This window comes from Pezoporus wallicus, unplaced genomic scaffold (genome assembly GCF_028554395.1).
Source record: "Pezoporus wallicus isolate ANWC-B61680 ecotype Strahan unplaced genomic scaffold, APGP_CSIRO_Pwel_v1 contig_7339, whole genome shotgun sequence".
In the NCBI taxonomy this organism is placed as follows: Eukaryota; Metazoa; Chordata; class Aves; order Psittaciformes; family Psittacidae; genus Pezoporus; species Pezoporus wallicus.
The window spans coordinates 881,171-907,816 of NW_026636333.1; the positions used below are offsets into that span (position 1 = coordinate 881,171).

General features: G+C 47.8%; 1 protein-coding gene across 1 annotated transcript in view; it reads left to right on the forward strand.

Annotated features, from left to right (window-relative positions):
• The window catches only part of GALNT14 (polypeptide N-acetylgalactosaminyltransferase 14), a 92,314-nt gene extending 66,419 nt beyond the window's left edge, over window positions 1–25,895 (forward strand). The window contains exons 6-15 of the mRNA XM_057400051.1: window positions 1,789–1,910; window positions 6,388–6,475; window positions 7,163–7,247; window positions 8,334–8,437; window positions 12,727–12,853; window positions 15,169–15,261; window positions 16,475–16,558; window positions 17,848–17,992; window positions 24,796–24,915; window positions 25,477–25,895. Of these exons, the coding sequence (XP_057256034.1) occupies window positions 1,789–1,910; window positions 6,388–6,475; window positions 7,163–7,247; window positions 8,334–8,437; window positions 12,727–12,853; window positions 15,169–15,261; window positions 16,475–16,558; window positions 17,848–17,992; window positions 24,796–24,915; window positions 25,477–25,635 (1,127 nt within the window). The 3' untranslated portion in view covers window positions 25,636–25,895. The remainder of the gene's footprint in view (window positions 1–1,788; window positions 1,911–6,387; window positions 6,476–7,162; window positions 7,248–8,333; window positions 8,438–12,726; window positions 12,854–15,168; window positions 15,262–16,474; window positions 16,559–17,847; window positions 17,993–24,795; window positions 24,916–25,476) is intronic.
• The last annotated feature ends 751 nt before the right edge of the window (window positions 25,896–26,646 follow it).

The following is a 26,646-nucleotide window of genomic DNA, read 5'->3' on the forward strand; positions in this document are numbered from 1 at the left end:
ATATTAAGATATCCAGTGAGGCTCAGCTGTAGCTTATTAGCTAGAAAATTAGAACAGGCAAAACAAAGCCCCAGGTCTTATGCTTAAAGATGTTTGCTCTGATGAAGGAGACGAGATCTGCTCCTGCTGCTTCTCTGACTTTTTTTGTTGGGTTTTTGTTTTGGGTTTTTTTCAATAACTAATTATATTTGAAAGATTAAGAAGGGCTCTATGGAGGATGAATGTGTGTCCTGCTGGGCTGCTGCTGGCAGCCTTGTGAGACGTTTTCCAGCTGTCCATAGTCTGAATGGGTATTTTCAAGTCCTGCTTTGAGGCATTAGGAAAACAAACTGAAACCAAAGTCAAAGAAGTTTTTCCATGCTGAAAATCAAAGGTGGGAGCCCAGGTTTGGGTTGGGTTGGGGAGACCGAGGAGCAGGAAGGGTTTGGTTCTGGATTCTCTCTGCAGGTTTCAGCTCGGCAGGTCTGGGATCATAGTGGCAACACCCTCAATGTAAGAGATACACCTGCTTTGGCAGGAGGGTAAGAGAAGTCTTCATAGACCTGCACCTCCTTCTCACCTTTCTCTCTTTTGTTTTGAGTAGCCCAGCCTGGAGGGCTTATCTCACTTAATACACCACTAAAGCTGTACCCCTCAGGAGCTGCCAGGATTTGGGGAGGGCTGAGGTGGGTGCAACAGACCATGCCTACCTACGGCATCTTAGAAGTTGCATTGGGAGATATGGGACATCCAGGCTCTGTTCTCCTGTCCCTCTCCCTCCTGCTCAGGGGCTGTTCCTTGACCCTTTTCCTCTAGGGAACTTTAAGATGAAGGTCAGCAACCTCCTTCTGCATAGACCTGATGTGTGGCTGCTCCCTGAAACTCTTCTCTATATCTATCCCCTTCTCCCCTTGTATTACCACTGTTGTCCTTCATCAAGAAGCTCTGCTCCCCTTGAACAACATGCATGTCCTTTTGTTTCCCAATGGACCATCTCCTTTCTTATGTTGTGGTTCACTTGAGCATTGGCAGCAAGCAGCAGGAGTGTTGGAAAGCCAGTTGATTCCTGTATAAATAGGAACAGAGCATCTCTAAGAGCAGTGATATTGCCGAAGAGCCTCGTGTGAAGCCCATGTATGCAGCTCTTTTCCATGACCTCCCTTGGTTCATTTCTCTCTCTCACAAACACGCACAGCAATCTGTCTCCAGCTCCAAAGGACTCTGAATTCACCATCAGGGCCCTCACTAGACAAGCAGACTCTTAGCACCTAGGGAGCCAACCCTCTTCCTTAGTGGGAAATGTGTTCCCATTGAGCTGTACATCATCAGTGCCCCCAGGGTGGAAGAGAGATCTGGGGGTCACTGAGACATTGAGAAGGGGGCAGTAGGGAAAAGCCTAATTCTGGCATGAGGTGATCCCACCCTTGACTCCCCTGGCCCATTCCCCACAGACTTATATCTATGTTGGATTTATTATCTGCATGGGGTTATGAAAGCATTTTGGGTCATGTTTTGCCCCAGAAGTGACAGCAGAAATAATTGAGCAAATTAAGGATTGGTGCAAATGCCATAAATCATTATGGTGAACCCTTGGTGGAGCCCTTTGTTTTCTTCGGTGACCTTGAGAAATGGTTGGCATGCCTTGCAGTGCCGGGAAGGAGGCAATGAACCTAAGCCATGTTTTATCTGAATGGGATTTAGATGGGTCAAAACCCAGGAGATGCCTGAGTGTAGGAGACAGTGCTGGAGGCACCCAGGGATGTTGCCCAGCTATCTGGGTGACAGCTGACATAGTGTGTTCCTGAACAGGTCTGATCCGATCCCGAATCCGAGGGGCAGATGTGGCACAAGCAGGAGTCCTGACCTTCCTCGACAGTCACTGTGAGGTGAATAAGGACTGGCTGCTCCCTCTGCTGCAGAGGATCAAAGAGGTGAGTGATCCTGAGAGACCAGGGCTGCCCTCAGGGGACGCATCACTGATGTCCACCTCCTCTTCCCTCTTAATGGGCATGGCCACCCAACCATAAACCAACTGCATGTAGGCATCTGAGTAAGGAAACACTGAGCTTTTAGGGTGCAAAGTGGCTTTTTCTGGTCTTCCTACACCCAGCACCCAGGTGGGACCATCTCCGCAGCAGGTTGGTGGGACAAGGTGCAGTAGGTCTGTAACCGGCAGGCACATGTTGAGTGGTGGAAGGGGAATACATGGGCAGTGCTCCAGCAGCGTTTTTAATTAAGCTCATGTAAAATGCTCAGTGCTGATGATTTATGGGAGTGACGGCTCCTTGAATAGGGGCTGAATTTAATTTCATGCAAATTAAGCACTAATAAATTGATTTAATAGGATTTAAATTCTGATGATTTCAGAGCAGACAATGACATTCGCCTTTCGCCGCTGGAGACTCTCTCCCCAGACCTGTGCACGGAGGCCCTGGGTGCCTTACCACGAGTCAGAGGGAGCTCTGTGCTGGTGACCTGCTGGCACGGTGCAGGGGATGAAGTCTTTAGCTCCAGCATGGACACATGCTCCTTTGCCTTTGCTGTGCCTTGTTCCTCCACCCTTCTATGCCTCTGGCTCCTGATCGCTAGTATTTATTACTTGATAATTTTGGCACTGCTGAATTATGTTGATATAAGGTCAACTGAGGAGCAAGGGGAAGCCAAGGCAGTGGGTAATGGTAAACTGGAGGTAAACCTGCTCAGCTGATGTTCATGGTGCCCCTCATCCAAGGTGGCTGCTTTTCACACCTCCCTATGTGATAGCTGTGCTGGCTGGGGTGTGCATCCCTCGTGTGCAGCTGCGATGGGACAGGGGGGAAGTGGGATGCAGCACTAACTCAGGTCCCTCTGCAGTGGTTGAGGGCACTTGGTACTTCTACTCATAGTGCAGCCAGAGCTGGAGAGGTCCCAACCTTGGTTTGCAGGCTGGGCCACAGTGTTGCTAATAGATGGTGATATAGTGAAAATGGCCCTTTCACGTTATCGATTGCAGCTCCAGTGGCATTAGGAGAACATGTGCTGTGATACCTCACTCCAGCCTTGTAACTGGCCTGCCCCATTGTGGGATGCACCAGTAAACTTCACTGCATCAGCTGTTCTTCTGTGCTTTTCTAAGGCAGGCTTCTCTCATTCTCTGCTGAAGCCCTGCCATATGTCAGTGAGGAATATCCAGAGCAGTTTGCCTCTTTCTCAGGCAGAGCTTTTGATGTGTTTTGGCAGAAGGGCAGCAGTGTCAGCAGGAAGGGGACAAGCAGACCTGCTTTCATGCACAGCTCCAACACTGTGCCCCTCATTCAGCGTCCATGGGGTAGGTGAATATGGATGCCATGTGCAGAATCACCATAGGAATTTCCCTGCATCATGGTCTGTATAGTATCCAAGGCATACTGCACCTCCATGAACTTCTTATTTGCGCTTCTGGGTTTAATCTCTGTCTGGAAGCAAGGCAGTCTGTAAAAGCTTACACTGCTGCTCATGCCAACTTCACCCTGCCCAGGGTCTTGCAGCCTCAGGCAGCAAGAGAGACTAACTATGAAAAGCATCGAGGGACTTGCAAAGCAAGTGGGCTCCTGCTTGCTTGCTTGCTTTTTAAGTGCTTGCAAAAGCTGGAGGATAAGGGCAGAGTCCTCCGTTTCCTTCTTCCCAGGCCCCCCATACCCATCTCTTCCATCAGGGTTAAAACATTGATCAATGAAGTGTATGAAATGTTACTGCTGCCACCTTCAGGCTGTGCTAAAGAGATGGCTTTCCCGTCCCACTGCTGCCGTGAGCATCAGCTGCCTAGAAAGAGCATTTTCTTACTCTGTTACTCCTGGGAGCAGTCTGCTTTGAGCTAATGTGATTTAAGTTTCAAGCAAAGGAGCAGCGAGTGCCTCGAAGCACACCCAACACTTTCACCAGCACCATGAGCATCACTTCTCTTTTACTTGCACAGCCAGAGCAGCTATTCCTGCAGCTTTCCATGGTGGAAAACCCCAGAGCCTGTGTGTGCCACCATGCACCCTTGTGAAGGTGCCCCTCAAGCCCCAGACTGAACTTTCCCACCAGCCAATGGCATCCCCCCTGTCTGGCACTCACTTTTTGGGTTTAGGCAGCACATGCCAAGCTTATGGATTTGGAAACAAGCAGGGCTAGAGAGCATAAGGCAAGTGATGGCCTGTGGGGGAGAAGAGAGAGCATCTCAGACCCATGTCTTGGAATGTGCGTGTCCCAGGGAGCAGCAGTGACACAGTGGGTGTTTTGCACCAGCGTGTTTGCAAGTGTATGATTGTGAGTGCGTGGGCACAGGCTCTTGTTTTTACTTATGCAACAAATAAAGCCATTAACGGTGCATTTCCACCGAATGACTCTTCAGAAAATGTAATTCTGCAGCCCAAGGTGTTTTTGCAATATGGCTCAACGAGCTCGCCCCAAACCAGGATTTACAAATGACAATAGGATGAACCAGTGGATGAATCCCCACTTGCAGCTCAAGCACACCAAACACTCCCCTGGGGCAGGTGAGAGGCAGCCTGACCCGCTCACTTTACCTGATGCTTCTGTGGGGCCAGAGAAGCAACTGTGGCCCTTTTTGTTGTCCATTACGAGATCATGATACAGAGGTTCGGAAGCACACTGGAGTCAAGGTTCTTTTCCAAGGTTGAAATGTATCTGCTGTCTTCAGGATCACTTTCAGGGTTTTATCCTGTTCATTTAGTTCCATGGTTTGATTTGTTTGAGAAGTGTATTGGAAAAGTGGATTCTCAGGTTTTTTAGAGTTTCATGTGAAAGAGGATTGAAGATTCGGGTGTCGTTAACAGCAACATGCCCTGGCATGGCAGGATATAAAAAATCTATAAGGGTGAAGCTGCCTATAATGAGATCTGGTGCTCAACCCAAAGTAAATCGTAGCAACAGTGCTGTGCTCTTGAGCATGCTGGACTTCTCTTTACAGGGTCACAGAGACCTTCATGGAAGCTGAGTAAGCATAAATGTGCTCAGGATATGATAGGGAAAGTGAGGCAGGGGAAGGCTGCACTGCTGAAGGCTAGCATTTTGTAGTACTGCTGTCAGCTGAGACGTAAAGAGGATTTTCTTTCATGAAGGTTTGCCATGCAATACACAGGAATGGAAGATGCTTGAGGGACAAGTTTTAAATGAGGAGGTAGGAACCTATCCCTGCGGTGTTCGGCACGCAAAGCAGATGCTTTGTTTAAAACCGTTCCCTTTCCCTCAGGCAACTAAAGGATGCTTGGCTATACGGGGGGGGGAGCACTGTGCAGCAGCTATGGTGGGTTTGAAAAGCTCATTGCACTTGGGCATGAGTTGAGTTTCCCCATACAGGATGTAGGTACAAGCAGACCTTGCCCTTTTGGTCAGGCATTTGACTTGCAGAAAGTCATGTTGAGACCCTCACGTTAACAGACATGAGGTTGGTTTTGGGAATACCAGCTATTTGTCATGTTTATTTGGAAAACCTGAGCTCTAGTCCAGCTCCCAGCTCATGGCCTTCGGTTGCTTCTTCCTACAGTTACAGCTGAATACTTCCTTATTAGGACAAATTTCTAAAACAAAGTGTTTTCTGAGGGAGAGAGCAAGCCTGTGGTGCTCAGATGCTTTCCTTTGCATGGCTGTGAAAAACGATTTGGCAAGGGTGAAAGCTTGAAGTGTGAGCTATAATTGGAGTTCAGGGTTTTTGAAAGGAAAAATGTAGATAAGAGACCAGTGAAAGCTGTCAGAGTCTCTTCCTCCCGTAGATCTTTTTGTTCATAACTGTTTGTATAATCTCTTTGCCCATAACAAGATGTTTACTAAATCACCACCAACTCTTTTAAATAATTCAGGTCTTTTTTTTTTTTAACCCTTTCACTCCACTGGCAAAACTCTATCTGTATCCCCACAGTTTGTACATTTAAAAAATAGCTGTATTTGAGATGCTTGCCCGCCTATGGTTTTCCTCTGTTGGTTCCGCTGCTTGTTTGTCGCCTGACTTCTGAAATCCAATAAAACGTATTTAAGGGAGGCAAAAGGGGAATACATTGCTGAATTTGCAGAAGGTAGATGGAGCTTTGTATCCAGCTGGGTCGGGCTCCAGGTACATGCACAGCCTGCACAGGGAGAGGCTGTGGGTGAAGCCAAAGTCAGTGAGAGGTGCTGTCCCAGAAGGGACAGTGTCTGCCTTCCCAACGCCTCTTGCCATCACGCCCCCGGTTCCCAGCAACATCTCTACTTCTTGGTGCTGCTGCCATTAATTCCTTGGTTGAATGGATATGATGGCTGAGGAAGAGGAGTTAGTGACGTGCACGTGGCCCTGATAAACCAGAATAACGCCAACATTTCCAGCCACCTGGTGTCCCCAGGAGTTTAGAGAATCCCTGGACCAATTTGAGTGGTCTGATCGGAAGTCATGGGTCGTCTTCTGCTTTCCAGGATCCCACCCGAGTGGTCAGCCCTGTTATTGACATCATCAACTTGGACACTTTTGCCTATGTGGCGGCTTCCTCGGACCTCAGAGGAGGTAAGTCCAAGCCACGTGAATGGATGCCCTGCAGGCAGACCCTGTAGGCACCCATGCCGTGGTGTGACCGTGCAGTGGCCCAAGGAGCTGGTGGCTCTGCACCGCACGGCTGCCTCTTGCTATCGAGTAAAAAGCACATTAGCACTCCTCAGTGCTCCCCGCTGGCTGTTTTCAGGCTATTTTAGAGGCAGGTAAGGAATGATCTTTGCTACAGTGGGTAAGGCGGTCAAGCAGGAAACAAGGGTCATCTAGAAGTCACCCTTGGCAGCACTGAAAGGTGGGCTGCTGACAGGAGGAGATGGGCGATGTCTAGGCAACAAATGGAGGATGCAACTTTAGTGCTTATTAGTATGCCTGTGCTATTTGTAGCACACAATAGCCATCAGAGCGTGTATCTGTGTGCACAAGGGAACAAAATGAGGTTTCAGCAGCAGCTTTAATTCTGACTTTTCCTGCCTTTGGAGTGCTTGACTTTGCAATTGTAATGCAATAGGTTGTTTCTGGTTCATATGCTGTAGTAAAATATATTAGTCATTGGACTCTTCTCCCAGGAGCTGCATCTCTGTGGCTTGAGTAATTTGAAAGCGGGGAAAATACTCCATCAAACATGGCTTCTGCAGCCTGCATTGCTTCCTAATTCATGCCCATTTCTTGTTTCCCCTTGGTACTTCTTTACTGTGGTTTTAGGTTTTGACTGGAGTCTGCATTTCAAATGGGAGCAGCTTTCCCCAGAGCAGAAAGCCAAACGACTTGATCCCACCGAACCCATTAAGTAAGTCAAGAGGGGGAAGGAGGCACCTGGGACAGGAACAGGCATCTCATCTGACACCTTATGTCTGTCACCATGCACCATAGCAGTGTGATACTCCTTCCAGGACAGCTCTGAACTTCTAATACCTATAATGAGACCCTGGCTAGCTTGGGTTTTGCAGTACAGCTTCACCTCCCAAAACTGGAGCCTGTGGGTGCTACAAAGGTAGAAGGAGTCTGCTTATGGTTTGCTGAATATGATTAGGGAAAAGCCCAGTGCTCTACACTCCTGCTTCTCTCAACTCAACCATCACTTAAAAATAAGGCAGTGTCCTCACCCCACTTGATACAAATGTGAATGTCTAGTCCAGCACTGCTTCTCCTTAGGATGCTGCTGTTAACAGGAGCTGTCACTAGCTTCCCAAAGGCTCTTCCTGTGGTCCTGGTTGTCCTGCCATGTAGGGCACTGTGGAGACTAGGCTGGGCACAGCAGTCACCCCAGCTCCTCCCAAGCCTATGCTAAGGCATCCACACTGTCTGCCAGCATGGAGGGACTTGAGCTGAATGGCAAGTCTCAGGACATCTTCTGGATCTGCCCTCCCCTCCTCCATGGACCTTCTCTGTGCAGTTTTCTTGGCTAATCCAAAGAATGAAAAAGAACTCTGTTTTGAAATAAAGATCACACAGCCAGTGATGGCTTTTAAAAAGCCCTTCTGAACTGGCTCTGCCTTCCCCTCCCCAGTGGAATGGTGCTCTTAATAGGCTGGATCCAGGCAAAAAAGCCCGTTTGAGTGAGTAACCCCCCGAGCGCTAAGTGCATTTGTGATGCTGAAGCCTGCAATCAGGGCTGTGAACTTGGGGCTTGTAGGACTTGTGCTGACGGGTGCATTAGCCAGTCATTCAGTGCCAGGCAACTTATGATTGACAGCAAAGTACCAAGGCAGCTGAAAGAAAGGCTCAGAAGCTTTTTGAGGGCTGTTGTCCTTGTCTGGTGAGAAGGAGGTGCCTAGGTAATGTCCCAGTGGTGGAAGTGGAAGGCTGCTTCTGTGCATTCAGGTGCCGCGGCAGTGTTTGAGTGTGTGTCCCCTCTTCCTTACGTATTCTGCAGGACTCCCATCATTGCTGGGGGGCTATTTGTGATGGACAAAGCCTATTTCAACCACCTGGGGAAGTACGACAGTGCCATGGACATCTGGGGTGGGGAGAACTTCGGTGAGTCGCTTTTCTTCCTCATACGCCTTGCAGTGTTGGCTTCTCTTCCTATGTCATGCCAGCTGGTTACAAGGTCATTTTGGACCTTGCCTTGAATGCTCTGCATGGTTTCTCTCTCTTACATTCATAAGTTATGGTATCAGATGAGTAAGGGACCCATGAGTGATGAGAAGTGAGCAGTTGTTTGTACTTTCTGCTTTCCATGCTGCTTTGATTTTTCTATGCGTAAATCACGGAGTTTTCAGCTTTGGTATTACCAACAGATGAGGACACCAAATTCACCCTCCTATTCCTTCCTGGTCTTATTTTTCTCATTAATAAAGCAAAGACGTGTCTTATTCCATTGTCTGACAACAGCATTTGGAAACTATGAACTGAGACATCAGTGCCTCCCTGAATTTGCAGAGTGCCTGCAACAGGAGCTCCATTGGCATGCTGCAAGCAAAGTAACATGGCTATTTTTCCATTCCTGTATCACTAGATGGCTGAGCACTGCCAGGCTCTCCTTCACGCTATCACTTTCCTGCCTGAAAGCAAAAAGGTTAAGAGCTGGATAAACTCAGTCTCCTCTGCCCATTGTCACAGGCCAAGATGGGCATTAAGAAATCTCCTGCATGCAAACTTGAAAGGGCACATGAAAGAGGTAACAAGCCTGTCCCTTGTCCCCCATGTCAAACAGAGCTGGATCAGGAGGGGCTGTTCTCTTTGAAGTCCTAGTGATGCTGCAGGTCAGAGCAATAGACTGTATCCATGAAAGAAGGGGGAGGCACTTTATGTCAGGGAGACAGATTAGAACCTGATTTTAATAGCTCACACCTCTGGGGAGTATGGCTAGCAAGGAAGGAAGGATCTTGTGTCTTAACACACACAGCGATGCTGTCAGTCATCCAAGGGAACAGATGCTGCCGCCTTGCAGTAACCCATCCGCTGCCTGGCACTGTTGTTTCCTTCACATGCCTTTTCCCTCTAGCATATTTTATTTATTCATATCTCGTTATGCAGTAGGATCTCATTCCTTCATGCTTTCTCTCTGTGGGTGGGTGTCTTGCCACCGCACTGACTCAAAGCATCTGCTCCTCTGAGTGGGGTAGCTCAGAGCAAAACTAGGAGTGGAGAGCTGGATCAGTGGCCCAAAAAAAGCATTCAAGAAGGGAACTAGATAGGAGGAGAGGAACTGCTGCACAGTGCCTGACCCGCTGTCCATGTCTGCTCATCTTTCATCTCTGACAGCAGCCAGCCCAAGCTGCTCCTGGGAGATGAACAGTGACAGGGCAGCTCACCCTCCAGGGAAGCTCCATCCAAGCAGCTTGTCTGGTGCCCTATATCAGCAGGCATTGTGCCCCTTGCTTGTGGTTATAGCCCATCCTATGTAGTGTGATGTTTGCCTTATTGGTGCTACGCCCAGGGAGGCTGGTCCTGACCAAACGTATACTGGCTATGCTGCAAGGCATGGTGCTGCCTCAGGATGGTGTGGCAAAGGGAAGCTAGGCGGGTTAACACTGCAAGAAAGAAGTGCAGGTCTGCATAGCAGCAGGGCAGATCCCATCCTGCCCATCGTCCTGAGAGAAGAAGCGTGCCCTGCTCAAAGCTGATGCCCATCGAGGGCAGCGTATCTCACCTCTCCTTAGAACACAGGCAAGGGCAACTGGGATCCTGCTGGCCCTGGTCAGTCCGGGGTTGGTGACAGACAACAGGAGCTGACCCAACAGCAGCTCGTTTTGGGGGCACTTATAGTGAGCCCTGGCTTTTTCTGGTAGCTGAGTCTTGAGGGGATGAAGGACTCTGGTTAGGGGAGCATCACTATTGCCTTTGGTATTACTGACTGGGCAGCTAGAGGGGGTTGGAGTCTTCAGGCAAAACAAAAGCAAGTGTGTTTGGGTTAGGAGGAGGACATTGTAGGTGTTTTAGTCCTTAAATTTACTTAATTCCCTGTAGACGAGTTGATGAGTAACGGCAGAAGGACTTGCAGAGCAGAAAGAAGTGCTAAAGGTATTTTGCCAAGCTAAGGCCAAGCCTGGTGCATACTGCTCACATCTCTCCTAGGGGTTGCTTGGAGCTGCCACTCTCATTGAGGATATCTCTTGAGGGTCAGGTGAAGCACACTTGGCGCCTGCTCCTCTGCCTTCAGTGGTGCCTCAGTTTACCTCTTCTCAAGGCATTTAGCTCTCGGCTGCCTGTCTGGAGACCTTGCTTTTTAGCTGCCACAGATGGCTCCATGGGTCATCCATACCTGCCAAAACCTGTGCTTTAATTGCTTCTTCTAGAACTGGAACGGGGTCTGCAGGGTACAACATGAGCAGAGAGCTCAGACTCCTCACCATCTCCTGCCTCCCCAGCACTGTGCTCTCACTCCACTTCACAGTGCACAGAGATCACCTTAGCCCACCTTTTCATGAGGCTTTAAATTCGAAGCAGGCAAGGAACTGAATGGAACAAGTCTTTCCCTTGTAGTGCTTCAGGCTGAGCAGGAGGACCAGAGGAGGCGAAGGCACATCGCAGCAGCCACTTTGTGCTTCACAGCTGCTCTGCTCATCGTTCCCTTTTATCGGGCACCCTTCTGCTTTACAGAGCATCGCTGGCGGTGTGGACAGCGCTGTGACACACAGGCAAATGACAGCAGCAGCCACGTGCGAGGGGATCTGAGCACAGCAGCTTAGAGCAGCTGCCTCGTGCTGCAATCTCATTTCCCTGCAGCTGTGATTAAGGCTGCTCCCAATATAGCACCAGGACATGGCGCAAGGGCACGTTTTATTGGCCTGTTAATACCCAGCACTGGGGAAAGTGGTGAGGCTCCAGCTGCTGTTGCGACTCTTGCCTGTAAACACAGCAGTGAAGGGGAAGAATTACTTCTCCCTGCTGTGCTTTCCCACCACAGCCTTTGCTGGACCCTTCTGCCAGAGCCAGCTGTTGGAGATGGGCTCAAGCCTTGAATGTGAGACCCGTACATCAAGGCCATGCCATCCTCCTGCTTCCATCCGCTCTGCAGCAGTGTGTACCTTGTGGTAGAGCCATGCCCGCTGAGGAGGCTCTGGAGGTGCAGGCTACAACTGTCCTTTGCTCCCTGAAGCTGTGAGCTGTTTTTGGAGGGGTGGCATCTCTGTGGGCCAGCAGTGCCTGTGTTGGAGAAGCAGAAGCGCTGTCTGTGCTGCGCAAATGGCATTACCGCCACAAGCGTTTGTCTTGTCAGCATCCGACCTGGGAACAAGCCATCCTTGTGCTGGCATATGTGAGGTGACAGCTGAGAGCACAAGCTGATAAAGACAAGGGGTGTCCTCCTGTCTGACTGTATCTGTGTGGGAAGTGAAAAAGTATTTGTAGCTTTAGAGTAGGTACACGCTACATACAGCTTTACGCTGTCAACAGATGATAAAGTAGGATGCAAAGAACTGCAGAAGCCTTTTCTTTTTAACTTCATTACTTTTCCACGGTGGTTCTGTCTAAGCATGGCTGTCTGACAATATAGCTGTGGATTCATAGCTTCACAGGTGTTAGGACCAGATGGACCCATTAGATCAGCCATTCTGCTCACCAGTCCTACCTCACCAGCTAGGATTTCATCCAGCTCCCTGCCAAGAGCCCCATAACTTCTGGTGTCAATTGTGCCACAGGCTTATTTGCCTTGAGAAGTTCACGTGGAATAGCCAGAGAGTGGCTTTCAGGAGCTAGGAGGCATTTCCTGTACTGACAGCGTATCCAGATTTTTGGGGTAATCGCTCCCACCATCAGCCTTTGTTAAGGTATCTGCCTTGTTGGCACAACATCATCACTCGTGGTCCAGAAGTACGTGCTGGGCAGGGTAAGCTCTTGCTCATTTTAGGACAGGTGATGGATGCACAGCTCTCTGTTCATTTTGCACAATCAATGGTAGATTCATAAAGATAATGACTATTGTAGTCTTTAATAAACAGAATTCATGGCCTCTCCTGGTGAACTTGACAGCTCTTTGGAGGGAAATGACTGAAAAAGGCACTGCAGAAGCAATGAGGGGAGCGCAAAACTGGCAAGATGATGCTGCGATATGAGTGGGCTGCATGAAAAGGGACCTATTTACTATCTCACTTTTGTTATTGTGATGGCACGTGTGCTACAGGCAAGTTTTAAGTGCACTGACTTCAAACAGCTCGCAAGAAGCTTTGAAATGCACTTTTAAGGCAGTTGTGCCTGAGAAAACCCCTTTGGTAATTGATTTACCCCGATTTAATGTGGCAGAGGATGAAGTGAGAGGTGATGCCAGGATCCAGCCTTCTCTGGGACAGTAAGGATGGATTCTGAAGCTGCTTCTTTTGTAGAAATCTCTTTCCGTGTGTGGATGTGTGGAGGGAGCCTCGAAATCATCCCCTGCAGCCGCGTCGGGCACGTCTTCCGGAAGAAACATCCATACGTCTTTCCAGAGGGAAATGCCAATACATACATTAAGTAAGTGTGCTTGCTTTGTCTTGTGGGGAAACAGAATAAGGTGCTGCCTTGTGGGGAGCACGGAGCAGACAAGACACTGAGGAAAATCTGCTTGGAAAACTTCACAGTATCCCCGGGCAGGAATCCCCAGAGCCAAAAGAAATGCAAGTCAGTACGACTCACCCTTGGGATTTCTAGTGTTGATAACATGACAGAAACAGGACACTGCTGTGGTACCTTTCACCAGCACAGAGATGGAGAGATGGCCACAGCATATCTCTGAGCGCTAGCTACCATAACAGCAAATGGATTGGACCCTTAGGTCAGCATTGGGCTGCAGGTTGCTGGCAGGGACACCAAACAACTGCCAGGGCATCCCAGCTGAAGGGATCCCATGCACAAACACAGGAACATAAACTGAGTTGGTACTGAAACAGCCAGCTGAAATGAGCTGAGCTAGGCTCCTGGAAACAGGAGGCAACAAAAGAGGCAGTCCAGAAGTGGGAATAGGCATGGGCAAGGTGATGGGAGCAGCTAGTGAAGTCAGGATGGATTTCCTCCTCTTTTAGAGCATGAGGCTGAACGTTGTCCGTTAAGTAAAATGACAGAGGAAAACACCAGGGCATTTAATGCAGAGCTGGTTTTCAGCTAAACTGCATGTGTGTGCGTTTACACACCAGGAATTCCTTTTAGTGTGGGGTTTCAGCTATGTTTGTGAAGACAGCCACCTGCAGCAGGGTTAACGCTGACCTGGGCTCTCTGCAGCTTTGCATGAGACAATTAACCAGGGGAGTGCAAATTACACCTCTCAGCTACACCTATATTTGATTTCCAGCCACATAGTGTGTGGGGCAGGAAGGGGACCTGTATCGTCTTGCTTCAAAAGGATGGCAATGAGGGGCACAAGACACAGCTGTTGTCAAGGAGGTGGGCACAAATTTGAGAGTCAAGGGGAAGGCTCTTGCTTTTAGTAGTGAAATAAGACTCCTGCAGAAGAGGCTGGGATGTGGCAAAACCTCCAGCGATGGAATTGCTGCAAACCTGAGTGAAAAAGTAGCATCTCCATTGCATCACCTGCAGGAGGAGCAAGGGGAGCTTGAATGGGTACAGTTCTTCTGGCTGCGCCTCAGGCACCAGTGTCTGGGACTTTGAGGACGTCTGAATCAACGCCTGGGTGTCAGCCTCAGCATTTGTCTCCATGTTTCTTATAAACCCCAATGAGATCAGGAAGCCAGACAAAAACACCGTGTAGTTTGGGAAAGGTTAGGTACAGATATAGACACTGTGATTTAGGCATCTCTTGAGCAAAAGCACTTAAGACTACTGCAGTGGCCTTATAGAGGAAGAAGCACCATGAATCAGCAAGGGATTGAGAAGCAGTCTGGAGATACATATCTGTTAGCATTAGGAGCTGGGATTTCATTAACCTTATGGTATCTGTCAATTTAAAACTTAATCTTACAGTATATAGACTGAGAGGAGAAGCAGCTTCTGGCAAACTGATGTAATGTGGTAGCTCTGTTTAAACAGAGATGTTAGCAAAAAGTATCTTTCTGCCAGATACTGATGTTTTTCCACACAGCCTTTGTGTGAGAGATGGCTCAGGCTCCAGTGATATACTGGCTTAACATGCAGACTAACCCCTTTTCTGGCCACATGGGACTTGGTTGGATCCAGAGCCTGCCCCATGGCAACTGCAGCTTAGTAATGTGGTAACCATAGTTTGGAGCCTGGCCTGCCTTGGAGCAGGGGCTTGGAGGACTCCTCTGACCCAGGCAGGGGTAGGCAGATAGGCATGGAGCAACAAAGCCATTTGCAAGGAGAGTTAAAGCCATCTGAAGCCAACAGAAGATTCCTCTGCAGAAACCTGGCTGATGTGGAAGACTGACATTTATGCTACAGCACTATGGCTGGGATGGTTTAAGTTTTGAACGCTGAGATTTGCCTCTGTGAAATCCAGGAACGCAAAGCAGGAGGGTCCCTTCAGGATTGATGCAAAGGAAATACTTGCTTTCAATCTTTGGCAAGTTTTGCAACACTTTTCAGAGCTCCATCCCAGCCACTGATATAACCCCAGGCACACCTGCCTGGGAGATGATGCTTACGAGAAGCTTCAGCTACAAAGCATCCAGTTTGAAATGGTGAATTCTTCATGCAAGTTTTGGCCTGTTGTGTTTGGTCCCTGGCGTAATGGGGAAGAGGAATACCTTCTCTACTAGGTGGTGGGGTGGCCCAAAGGTGGCTTGGGTGAAGGATGGGAGGACAGCAGAATGGATCAGTCAATCCATCACCCTGGGGGCTTCCTTGGTTTCACCGTCCTTTGTTGCCTCCTTCAGGAACACCAAGCGCACCGCGGAGGTGTGGATGGATGAATTCAAGCAGTACTATTACGCTGCTCGTCCTGCAGCCCAGGGCAGACCTTATGGAAAGTAAGTGTTTAGTGCACTGTGCCCTGCCTTCTGCAGTGTGTGTTCCCAGTGACGTTGCCCTGCTGCGGAAACCCGCCTGTGTTGTTTCTGTAGTAACGCTCAATTAAATGCTAATGGTAGGCAGATGCTATGAGCGCAGCAATGAAACATATAAAGAGCTAGTTTGTATGCTGTGCTAGTTTATCCCAGTGAGTGAATCAAATCAAGGTGGGGGAAATCCCCCTCTGCCTAAGTCCTGCCCTTGGTATCAGGTACAAGTACATCTGGTCTCAGGGAAGGAGGGAGTTTGCCATTCATTCTGTGTACAGTCAGAAACACCACTCTGTGAGGCGGACCGAAACGGTTTGTGTTAATTTCTCATTTTAAATGCTCTTCTTTTCCTTAGGAAGTTTCCTTTAGACCACAGGGGGTTCCAAATTCAATCCCAAATTCCTTGTGGCTACTCTTCAATCTCCAGGTTAAATAAATCGAAGTCCTGGTGACTAACCTATTTCCACTGAATCCATATCCTCTCCCCATCTGTCAGCACTGAATGAAGTAACAGCCCTGTCTTACTACATGTATGAGGGTGTAGAGAAGATAGCCTATGCAAAGGGAAGGTACTGGAGGCTTCCCACTGCTCTGTAAATGCCAGCTCAGAACATCTCTGTAGGTAGAGGCTGGCCCAGGGAGGAGCTGGAGTTTGGAAAATGCCACTATACAGCAGGATCCCTCAGCAAAAGTTATGCCCTGGTTAATGAAAGAAAGAAATATTTCACCATGAGATTAGCTTCTGCTGACTTAAAGGTGTGTTTAGGCACTCTGGGAAATCAAGGCCTCCTGTAGTCCTATAAACTTAAAACAGAATATATTAATCTCCTAGTGCATTAATAAATTAATGCCATTTGCACATAGCAGATAGCATCCTTTTTTTTACTAACCATTTTTAAGCAGCTGTACTTTCCCATGAACATTTTCATCCACCAAACTCTAGACTCCTTGTTAAAATGGCAGTGTGCCATCATGCCATTTTACCAAGTGAGGCCACCAAAGAGACTGAGATCAAAACAACCACCCAAGCTCTAGCAGAAGAGAGAAGAAAACAGAGCTGCTGGTGCTCCTGTGTTTGCTGTCTGTGCAGTATCTGTTGGGTTTCTCTCAGCCTTTCTTTTTGGTGCATTGGGTCTCAGCTTCATGATTTCCATTGTACCTCTATGGTATTTTCTTCCCACAGCATCCAGAGCAGAGTGGAGCTGCGGAAGAGGTTGAAATGCCACAGCTTCAAGTGGTACCTGGAAAATGTTTATCCTGAACTCCGGTATGGATGTGCGTTCTTCACCCGTCTCTAGCAGGCCAGTGGGATGCCCCGTCCTTTCTCCCCCACAGAGCTTTCCTCTGCACCTCCAGTCCCCTGCCCCAGACACAGTCTCCTCCTCCTTTGGACTTCACAGAAGTGCACAGTGAATTTTGTGCTGTCTTTAAACGCAGCTCGTTCACAGTGTGACATGGTTCATTTGTGAGCCTGCTTTCTCTAAGCAGTGTTACAGATTCCTTGGCTCTTTGTTGTAAGGCTGGTGAGGGGCAAAACACTAGTTATTTCTCTTAGTTCTTGGAGCTTCCTCAGGTATCCTCCTGTCCATGCTGCAGGACAGGTGGTGCAGGGAAGTAGACAGTTTCCCTTGCAAAAGTATCCCAAGGTGGAAAATCCACCATAGAGCTGTTGGGCTGTTTCCATACATAATCATGGAATGGTTTGGGTTGGAAGGGACCTTAAAGCTCATCCATTTCCAACCCCCTGCCACGGGCAGGGACATCTTCCACTAGACCAGGTTGCTCCAAGCCCCTAAGGTCCAACCTGGCCTTGAACAGTGCCAAGGATGGGGTCAGCCACAGCTTCTCTGGGCACCCTGTGCCAGCGCCTCAGCACCCTCGTAGTGAAGTTTCTTGCTTGCACCTGATTTCCAGTCCTTTCAAACTGTTTCATGATAAGACTATTCTGTTGTGAAAAGAATTTTTTTTGTGACCTGTATTCAGCCTAATGCTGACCTTAATATGCACTTCCACAGTTGCTTTTGCACAGATCTATTTTAGTCACCAAAAATACTCCAGAAACCATTGCATCCATTCCCCCAGCCTCCATCAGGAGGGCTGCAGTAGTTTTGGAGATACCTCCAGGACCCGCTGGTGCAATGGCCGAGTGCAGAATCACAGCATTTACTTGCTTTTTTGCCATGCATGGCACTACACAGCAGCATTCACATTGAATGCCAGGGTTCTGTGGCGGTTTGATATAAAGTTCCCCGCTTCTGTGAGCTGAAGGCTGACCTTCAGCCTGCTCACAATCTATTCCTTGCTCCTCTGTTTGCCTTGTGCAGTGTTATTTATTTCTGCCTCTTATAAAGGCCAGCCATCCATCTCTGAGTGCTGCTTCTGCAGTGTCCCGGTCCACGTACTGCTCTCAGTGGTTCAGCATTGTAATAGAACTTGCCACTCTCATTTTCTGAAGGTGAAATAGTGCCCCTGCACCCTCCTTCCCCCACTGAGTCTCCCTTTGAGTACCCATGTGCCTGGGGCAGTAGGGATGTTGTTTTCATGCTGTTCCCACAGGATTCCTGAGGAATCGCTCTATCAGACTGGGATGATCAGGCAAAGGCAGAGCTGCCTGGAATCACACAAGTCTGAAGCCCAAGAGTTCCCCATCCTGAGCTTAAATCCTTGTATCAGCAACAAAGGCACAGCAGCAACGGCACAGGTAAGACGTGCTGTGTATCCTCATGCTGCTGGCTGGAGAGAAGGCTCTGGGGCAGCTTCAAGATGATTTCCTAAGTTTGCTAAAGCTCAGTTGAAGGATTAACTGTTCTGCCAGCCCCTTTCCTAAGATACCATGTAGTTAAACCCTGGTAAGTCCTCCTTACCTCAATGGAGGCACTGGGCAGGGACTGGTGCAGGAGCCACAGTACAGGGTGGACCACTTATTGTGTGTGCCTTCCTGTGCTGAGCACTTACTGCTGCTCAGGAACGCCACGCGCCGCTCATCTGCGTTGATCAGAGAAAGGCAAAGAGAGCTGTAATTTCCCCTCATCTTTCAGGCTTATTTCTTTCAAAGTGCTCTGAATTGCAGTGGTATTTAGAACTTCATAGTTTGCATTCTCTCAGTATTAGATTGCCCATTAAGCTAGTGGGAATTTAGTGAGGAGGATGTTGCTTTTTCCAGTCTCACTGAGATGAGAAAAAGCCACATGAATTGGTGCTCTCAAAAGCATATTCTTGGAACTGCTAGAGCCAGGAGCAAGCACATGTGCCTTGCAGTGGAGTTGCTGAAGCAAGACCCTGAAGACACAGCCTCAAAACCTGCTTTTGCTTCAGATTCCCGTTGTGATTTTGGGCACGTCAGTCAGCTCTCTCGCATTTCCATCTATAAAACAGGGAGGATAACAATCACTCACTTCTTCAGGGGTGCCATGAAATAATTTAATAGGCAACGGTGTGCTTGCTTCCACTTGACTGTACATCCTTAACCCTCATGGTTACACATTCAAATCATGTAGCTACACATATAAAAGGCCCAGCCTGGAGATGCTGTTGAAAATGCCCCTCATTTGTATGTGCAAATGAAGCATGTCATTATGTGCATCTCTTTTGCATGCAGTTGGGTGCCTGTCTTTAGTCAGGAAAATAATATCTGCTCCACAGTGTGGTAAAATCAACAATGGCTACTTGAATCTTTGTCAGTTCAGACAATAGAATCACAGAATAATTTGGGTTGGAAGGGACCTTGAAAGTTCATCTAGTCTAACCCCCTTGTAATGAGCAGGGACATCTTCAACTAGATTAGGTTGCTCAGAACCACATCCAGCCTGACCTTAGATGCCTCCAGGGATGGGGCATCCACCACCTCTCTGAGCAACCTGTGCCAGTGTTTTACCACCCTCATTGATACGTAACTATGCGGTACTTGCAGTTGTATTTACCATGGGGTGAACGTAACTGCAAGTACCACATAGTTACACTTGTAGAATCATAGAATAGTAAGGGTTGGTTTCCACATTTTGGAATTCTTTTTCTTTCTTCCACTGCTACATGGGCTTTTTACACAGTGAATCAGCAAGAGAAGTGAGCTGACGGGAGCAGGTCATCATGTTTCGCAGGGCCAGCTCTGCTGAAGTCAAAAGAAGATGTTTCAGTGACAACTGCAACTTTCAATTAATTGGCTGTTTAAAAAAACAAATCTGGGAAACGCAGAATGGAAACTGCTGCTGCAAGGTAGCGCTTCAGAATGAAACGTATTGGTCTTTCTAAAACATCAATTTGATGTTATACTTTAAAATGAGCAATGTCACAGCCAACAGGTTGGATTGTTTCATTCCCACCAAACACATTCTGTTTGACATTTCTGTACAGGAAATTTTTTTCAGTCTTTCATGCCACAAAATATTCATCTTCCCATTCTGATTCCACAGCAGTTTGCAATAGGTCAACATTTCAGCTGGATGGCAGCTCCATTTCTTGTGTATATCCAGGACTAACTCTGCAGGGGAACAGAAAAATGCACTACAAACAGATTGCTGAATAGCTACACTCAATGCACAGGCAGGAATAGAGAAAAACCTTTTCCCTTTATCTTTCTCTTTCTTCCTAGGGTAGTTCTCTGTTATTTGCATCCATGGAGAATATTTCAGATGGAAACAAGATAATTAAACTTTCATTGTGAATAGAAACTTATATTTTACTTACACAGTTGTTACAAGACCACCTGAACTTGTGGATGACATGGGGGGTAGAGTCACCAGGTTATGCTCTTGCCACTTAGTTTCATATTTAGTATACCAGAATAGAACGATAATCTTCACTTTTAACATACTGAAGTGACATCTTGTTTATCCTGAGCTTCATTATTTGAAAAATAGATTAGCTAAATCAAAGCTGTGCTTTCCTGGCATACAGTAAGAACTGTGGAAAAATATCCTGGCCATCCAGATCCTTTATTATCCATGTTAGTAGCATTGATTTGGTTGCCTGGGTGTCCTTCTGTAGATGTCTCCATACTAGGCTCCCTAAGCCTTTTACCAACATTACATGCATGAAGGCTGGGACCGGGTGTGAGAAGATCTGAGGTGCTGTACATCACCATCTTGAGGACAGAGGAATAGGAGCTGTCAGATGGCAATCAAATTCTCTCCATTTTAGTGTTTTATCATCTGTAGTGCAGGGAAAGGGTGTTGTGAGCCCTCTGGCCATATCCATACTTTGGGTACATTGAGAAGAGTTCATTGCAGTAAAATCAGATTTACACCCTTAGCAGATCTCACAAACCCTCTATGCTGGTGTCTGGTGTTAGTCCTAAAAGCCTAAAAAGGGCACTGAGGCACAAGAAAAACCCTCATCTTTGTGTACGAGAGCTCTGTCTTCTCATGCCTGGGATCTGCTTAGCTCTTCTTCTCCAAAGGTCTGGTAGCAGGCTCTGTCTGCCAAGGTGGCCCTCATGGGGACCTGCTCTTGAAGTAATGGCTGGCAGAGATCTTTGTGCAGTGCTGCCCATCCCCAGGGCACAGCGGGCTCTGCCTGTGCTCCTGCCCACTGTAGCCTTGGTACTCTACGTCTTCTTGTGTCTCATTGACTAAGTGAACTGATTGATTTAATTCATCACGGAAGAAATGCATCTGAGGGAAAACAACTGATCATAATCTTGTCCTGGTCTGTCTGATGAAGATGTGAGTAGTGTTTTTTCAAACTAAGTGTCAGTTGGCATCAGTCCATAGATGTTTGGAACAGACATTTGACTTTGGGACTTATTTGAATTATTAGCAGCTTCAGGAAACCTGACATACGTCAGACGAACAAAGACACTTTGGCCTAGATACTCACACACATGTAAGCAATAGCCAAAAGATAAATGCAAAGTTTAGTCATCTTCTAGACAAGCGAGGGAATAGTGGGAAGGTTGCAGCATCCATTTCCTAAGCTTGCCCCCCAAAATATGTGGGGCTTGGAGCTGAGTGCCTGACACTGCATTTTGGTGACGTGTCCTTGACTCTTATCATGAAGGAAATGCAATGTGATTATCAGCCTGATGTGGCATTGAGTCCGGGGTATAGTTGGCTTGAGCTGCTCTGTGGGCTGACTAGATCTGCACTTTCTTTGGTGAATATTTAGCATCCCTTCCAACTAACCTGGCAGGTCCCTCCTGAGGCAGCTCAACCATAAACATTCTCTTCTGACCTTCCTCCACAGAAAAAGTCTTTGCTCCTCTCCCCCATGGGCACATCCTGCCCTAGCTGTAGGATGGCTGGAGCTGCAGGAGCCAGGCTAAGCCAGCAGACCAAGAGGGGCTGTCTGGCAGCGGTGTCAACTCTGCATCCGGGCTGCTGCGGGCACTGTTTGTGCTTGGCTTTCCCTCTCCTGAGATGTGTCTAAGTGCTAGTTCCATCTCAGGGCCCTTTGATGAGTGAAGCACTCTGGTATCCTTAGGTGACTCATGCAGTCGTATGCCTTAGGAAATCCTTCCCTGTGATTTTACAGAGATCATTGAAGGCTGAGGTTGCTTCTGGCTTCTTCCTCTAGCTGCTACCCCAGCTTTAGGGTGCAACTGACCTCTTGCACAGCAGTAGAGCATGTACAGTGCTGTCACGTAACACTGGGCTTCCATGGGGCTGCTCCTTGCTAGGCTGAAGGGCTGCTTTCTCCTCCTGCCAGGCTACACCAAACCAGAGGTCACATTTTAAAATGATTTCCTCAGTTTGCAGTGATGCTGAGTAACAGTGACAGATGCCTGCTCAAATGATGCTAAAGCCTTGAAAAACAGTCACAAGCCTCAAATGGAGCTTAGTGTTATCCAAGGCTTTGGAGAGTGGAGATTGCTGGTTGCGGTTGCTGTCTACGCTCTTCCTCCTTGCTCCACCACTACTTCATCTTTGTCTTTGAAAGGCAGGAAATAACTGATTGCAGTTTCACCTCCTGTAGCTTGGTTTCCTTGCTGCCCTAAAGCCCATTGGCATCTCTTCAGGCCAGTTTGTAGCCCTGAAGCCATGTTAGCTGTTTGAAGGTCTCTGCTCTTAGGAGCACCTTTGGGCTGCCTGGCTCACTACAACACCTGGGGTGCAAAGTTCTGCTGCTGTTACTTCCCTGCTGGCCACGTGAGTGCTTCCTGTGCCAGGATTTAGAAGATAAAGTAGTTTCTCATGGGGAAAAAAAGAAGGGGGAATTGTCATCCCAACTGATACAAATAAAGGAAGAGATGGGATAAGATAAACATTTGCATGGCCATTTGCCTGGTTTTTAACGCAAAGCTTTTCATGGGTTCTGTGGTGTTCAAGTGACTTCTTCCCACCCCCCCTCAAATTTCTTCATTTTCTGCATCATTTTCTCTGGCTTTCATCTAGGGCTGAAAATAGACAAGGCATGATTAGAAGTGCATAAAACATTTTCAAGGGAACTGAGTTCCACGGAAAGCCATTCTGTCAAAATAGAACTGTGTGAAAATCTGTCAGTTTAGATAAAGACAGTAGCAGGACAGCCTGGGGGCAAGAGGGGAGGATCCAATGTCGGCTATTGAACTGATGCATATATCTAGCTCCGAAGGCTTCACTTCTTATGATGAAAACAACAGCTTAGGAGAGATGGTTATCACCACCCTGTGTATCCCATGGCGCTTTGCTGAATGAGAGGATGGTCCTGCCTGGAGAGGATGTGGATATTAGGAAAGCTTGAACAGAGCCTGGCCTGATTTAATTGAGGGATTCAACATATACATGAGTTACAGGATTAACTTGCTGCTGCTGAGGAGCCTCCTGGGTGCAGCTCCAGCCCTGTCCTCAACTGAAATGAGGAACAATTGGTTAAAAATGTAAAGCAGGTTTTCAAAGCAGCTTGTAGCAGCACGGGCGCCAAGAACAGATGTTGGAGCTTGCCCTGTAGGGCTTGGTTCTTCACAGATGCAGGACTAATTTGGCACCTGATTTCCCAGGCTGGTGGTTTGCACAGCAGCTGACAGTGTGCGTGGTTGGGATGACTGGAACATGTTCACGGTAGGATCAGGTAAACCCTGCTTCATCTGACAAAGAAGTAGTTGCCAGAAGGCCCTTTGGGTGCAGACTGTGGCTTTGAAAATGAATGCTTGTTATGTGCTGAAATCCTGGGCAGGCTGTTCAGAAAGCCAGGTTTGATTTCCACTAGCTGGTAAGGAGTAGTATGCTAGGAAGTGAAGGGTGTGAGATCCCAGTGTGAAGTCCTTGTGGGTCCGGCCTGCTGTGCAGAGGTGTGTTTTCCCTTCTAGGAGCCTAAAAACCTGAATGAAGCGGGATTTATACTCCTAGGAATTCAATGCCTGCAGCTGTCTGTTCTGAAGTCAGAGAAAGGAGTTAGAGCTGCTGACAGTGACAAATACCAAAAGGGTGGATGTGTTTCCCTGCTCTAATAACTCATGCTAATGCAACCCAAAGCCTCCACCACTCAAAGTCAGGGGAGCTGCAGGCGTCCCAGCTCTGAGATCAGGGCAGCCATTCTTCACTTCCCCTCTGGCACCCAGGAGAGATTGCAGTCTCCTAGGAACATCTTTTGCCCTTCAATTTTCCAGATCCAGACTAACTTCTGCCTTCCCCTCCATTACCAACATCGCTTCTCACTTCATCCCTGTACACATGCAAATAGCAGAGGGATAACCCTTGCCTGGGCAGTCTGAGATCCTCAGGAGATGCTCTTGGGAATGACAGAAGACATTCAACTGGAATAAACATTGGAGTAAACTTCTGGGAAATACTCCTTGGCTAAGCAGTGTATCTGTACCCGGGTGATGCTTCATCCAGCGCATCTGGAAAACCTGGTCAAACTATCAGCTACTTCTCCTTTTCTCCCTAGTAAAACATCCATGAGTGAGAAAGAGGATAATCCCAGAGAGCCCCTGTTGTATGGCAGGTTTTACACAGGAAAAAGAGTCTCTGCTCCTCCAAAGTTTATTTCTTGGGCTGAGGAACTGATAAAGAAAATGACCATGAAAAGCAGCATGAGAAATAAAAGTCTCCAAGACAGCCCAGTGGTCACAGCAAACCAGTAGAGCAAATGTCCCACTCCTTTGATACAAAGAGGAATTTTACCCCTGATTTTTGTGATATTTGGGAGCAGAATCCCAGGACTTGCAGACATTTGTTATATATCACCTCTCTCCTGCTGCCAGCTACAAAGCATTTCTGTTGCTCTTCCTTGGAAAAAGAGGATTGCGCATGGTGTGGTTAGTGGTATTCCTGTCCCTCTTTTGCTGTTTTTCCACACACTTTGTCCCCAACCACAACCCAGTTCTGGCTATGAAATCCTTTGCCTCATGAGCCACTTTGTTCCATCAGCTTTTGTAGCCATTTCCTTTGGCACGTGCAGTCCCCCAGTGACAGTTTTGGGGAGGCTTGAAACATCCTAGTGACCAGCCCAGGTGCCTCTTGAGGTTGGTGAGGTCTGCGCTTGGTTTCAGATGGGACAGCATCCAAGAAGCCAAAGTGTTTGCTTTTAGGTAGAAAGAATACTAAGAGTGAACCTTGATCTCTCACCTTCTTTCCTTTCTCTTTGCAGGAATGGATGTACACATACAACCACCATGTCCGCCAGCAACAGCTGTGCTTGTCGGTGTACACCCTCTTCCCTGGCTCCCAAGTGCTGATGTCACCTTGCAAAGAAGGTGACAACAAGCAGGTAAGCCATTTCGTTCATCCTCCCCTTTTCTTTGAAGTTCCCTTTCTTGCAGTATAGTATTACCACACATCAAATGGGAGGCACAGTCGATCTGGGAGTACAGAGTCTGGCCTGTTCAGCCCTTTGCCTCTTAAATGAGTGTGTGGATAAGGATGTCTATTAGTGTGGGTGGTGATCTGGATACTTATCTGCAAAAGTCAAACCAAAACTGGCAATTTAGTTCAGACAGGCTGCCAGTCAGCCAGCAGATGCTAAGGTTTCTCTGCAATTAATCATTGAGCTGGCATTTGAACCAACGACCTGGGGAAAAAAGCTGTTAGTAATACGTTATCTTCCTGAAGCCAAGCAAAGGCTGAGCTTAAATGAGTGTGCTTCTGATGGGAGAAATGCTCAGTGTGTGCTCTGCTCCATGTGGGACTGGGGACCCTGTACTTCCCAGCATCAGGCCACAAAAGCTTAGTGACAACTCTCCCCTTGATGCAGGAGCAGCATAGTAAAAGCATAATGAGGAGGAAGCTTGCTCACTCCTGTTTCTCCTCTTGTGTGTGTTTCCCTCCTCAGCGATGGGGTAAAGTTGGGTCACACATTGAACACATAGCTTCACGCTTCTGTCTGGACACTGAGACGATTGGGGACACGAATGAGAGTACCAAAGAGCTTGTCATCAACCCTTGTGAGAGCACAGCCATGAGTCAGCGCTGGGACATGGTGATGTCTTGACCTACTGGAGGACTTACACAGTGGGGATGGGCACTGAGGCGTTGCTACATGCAGTCAAGATGCACCAGGTGGAGCTCAGATGCAAAACCACTGGGGGTTCTTGTGTACTATGGGACAAGAGAAGGATCGTTCAAATAAAAATAAGGACGTGGTGCTCCAGGTTGAACAACGCACGTTGCCTGCAAGACATGCAGCCAGTATTGGCCTGTTGGGGGCCATACCTTCAAAGAGAAGGCATGGCAAAAAAAACCCTTGGAATGTTTTAGGGCGATACCGAAGCTCCTGCGATGGGCACTACAGAACTTAGGTGTGCACAATACTGAATTAATCTCACTGGAAACACAGGTAGAAGGGTCTTGGAGACCAAAAGAAGGCTTGGACTTAGCAAAACAAGCATCTCAATGGCTTTTGGGGGGTGAGGCAGGTGCACAAAGAGGGATGTGCCAAGGGATGCTAAGAAACGTCACCTGGGATCAAGCAGCAAACACTGATTTATCTTTGCACTTTTCATTGCTGTGGATGAGTTTGTCTTCTGCAGGCAGCATGGGTGGAGATGTGTTGCACCTTTGAATCTGTATCTGATCCACGTACATCTTGTGTATACAGAGGCAGGGCAGTCATTTATGGCTGTGGCCAGGATCAAACCAGCAAGTAGTAGGGGAATTCTGCTCAGTGCTAACTGCACATGGGGATCGTTGCATCTCCAAAGCCCAAGCAAACAGAGGATTCAGTGTGTGAGATTAAAGGATATAAACTGCTGTGAAGCTGGAAGGAAAGGCAGTAACTTCATTATTTCTCCTCTCTGAAGGTCACGGGTGAGCCTTGATCACTGAAAACTCCCCGTAATCTCATTATGTGCCTCTCACTGTTTCAGATCTGGACTAAGTCAAATTTTTACTTTTCTTCCATAAAGGTTATAGTTTTGGGAATTGAAGGTAATTGTGTCATATTTCTGTTTCCCAATTTCCCAACTACATAAGAGAGGACTCCCAAGAAGTGCTGCTACCAAAC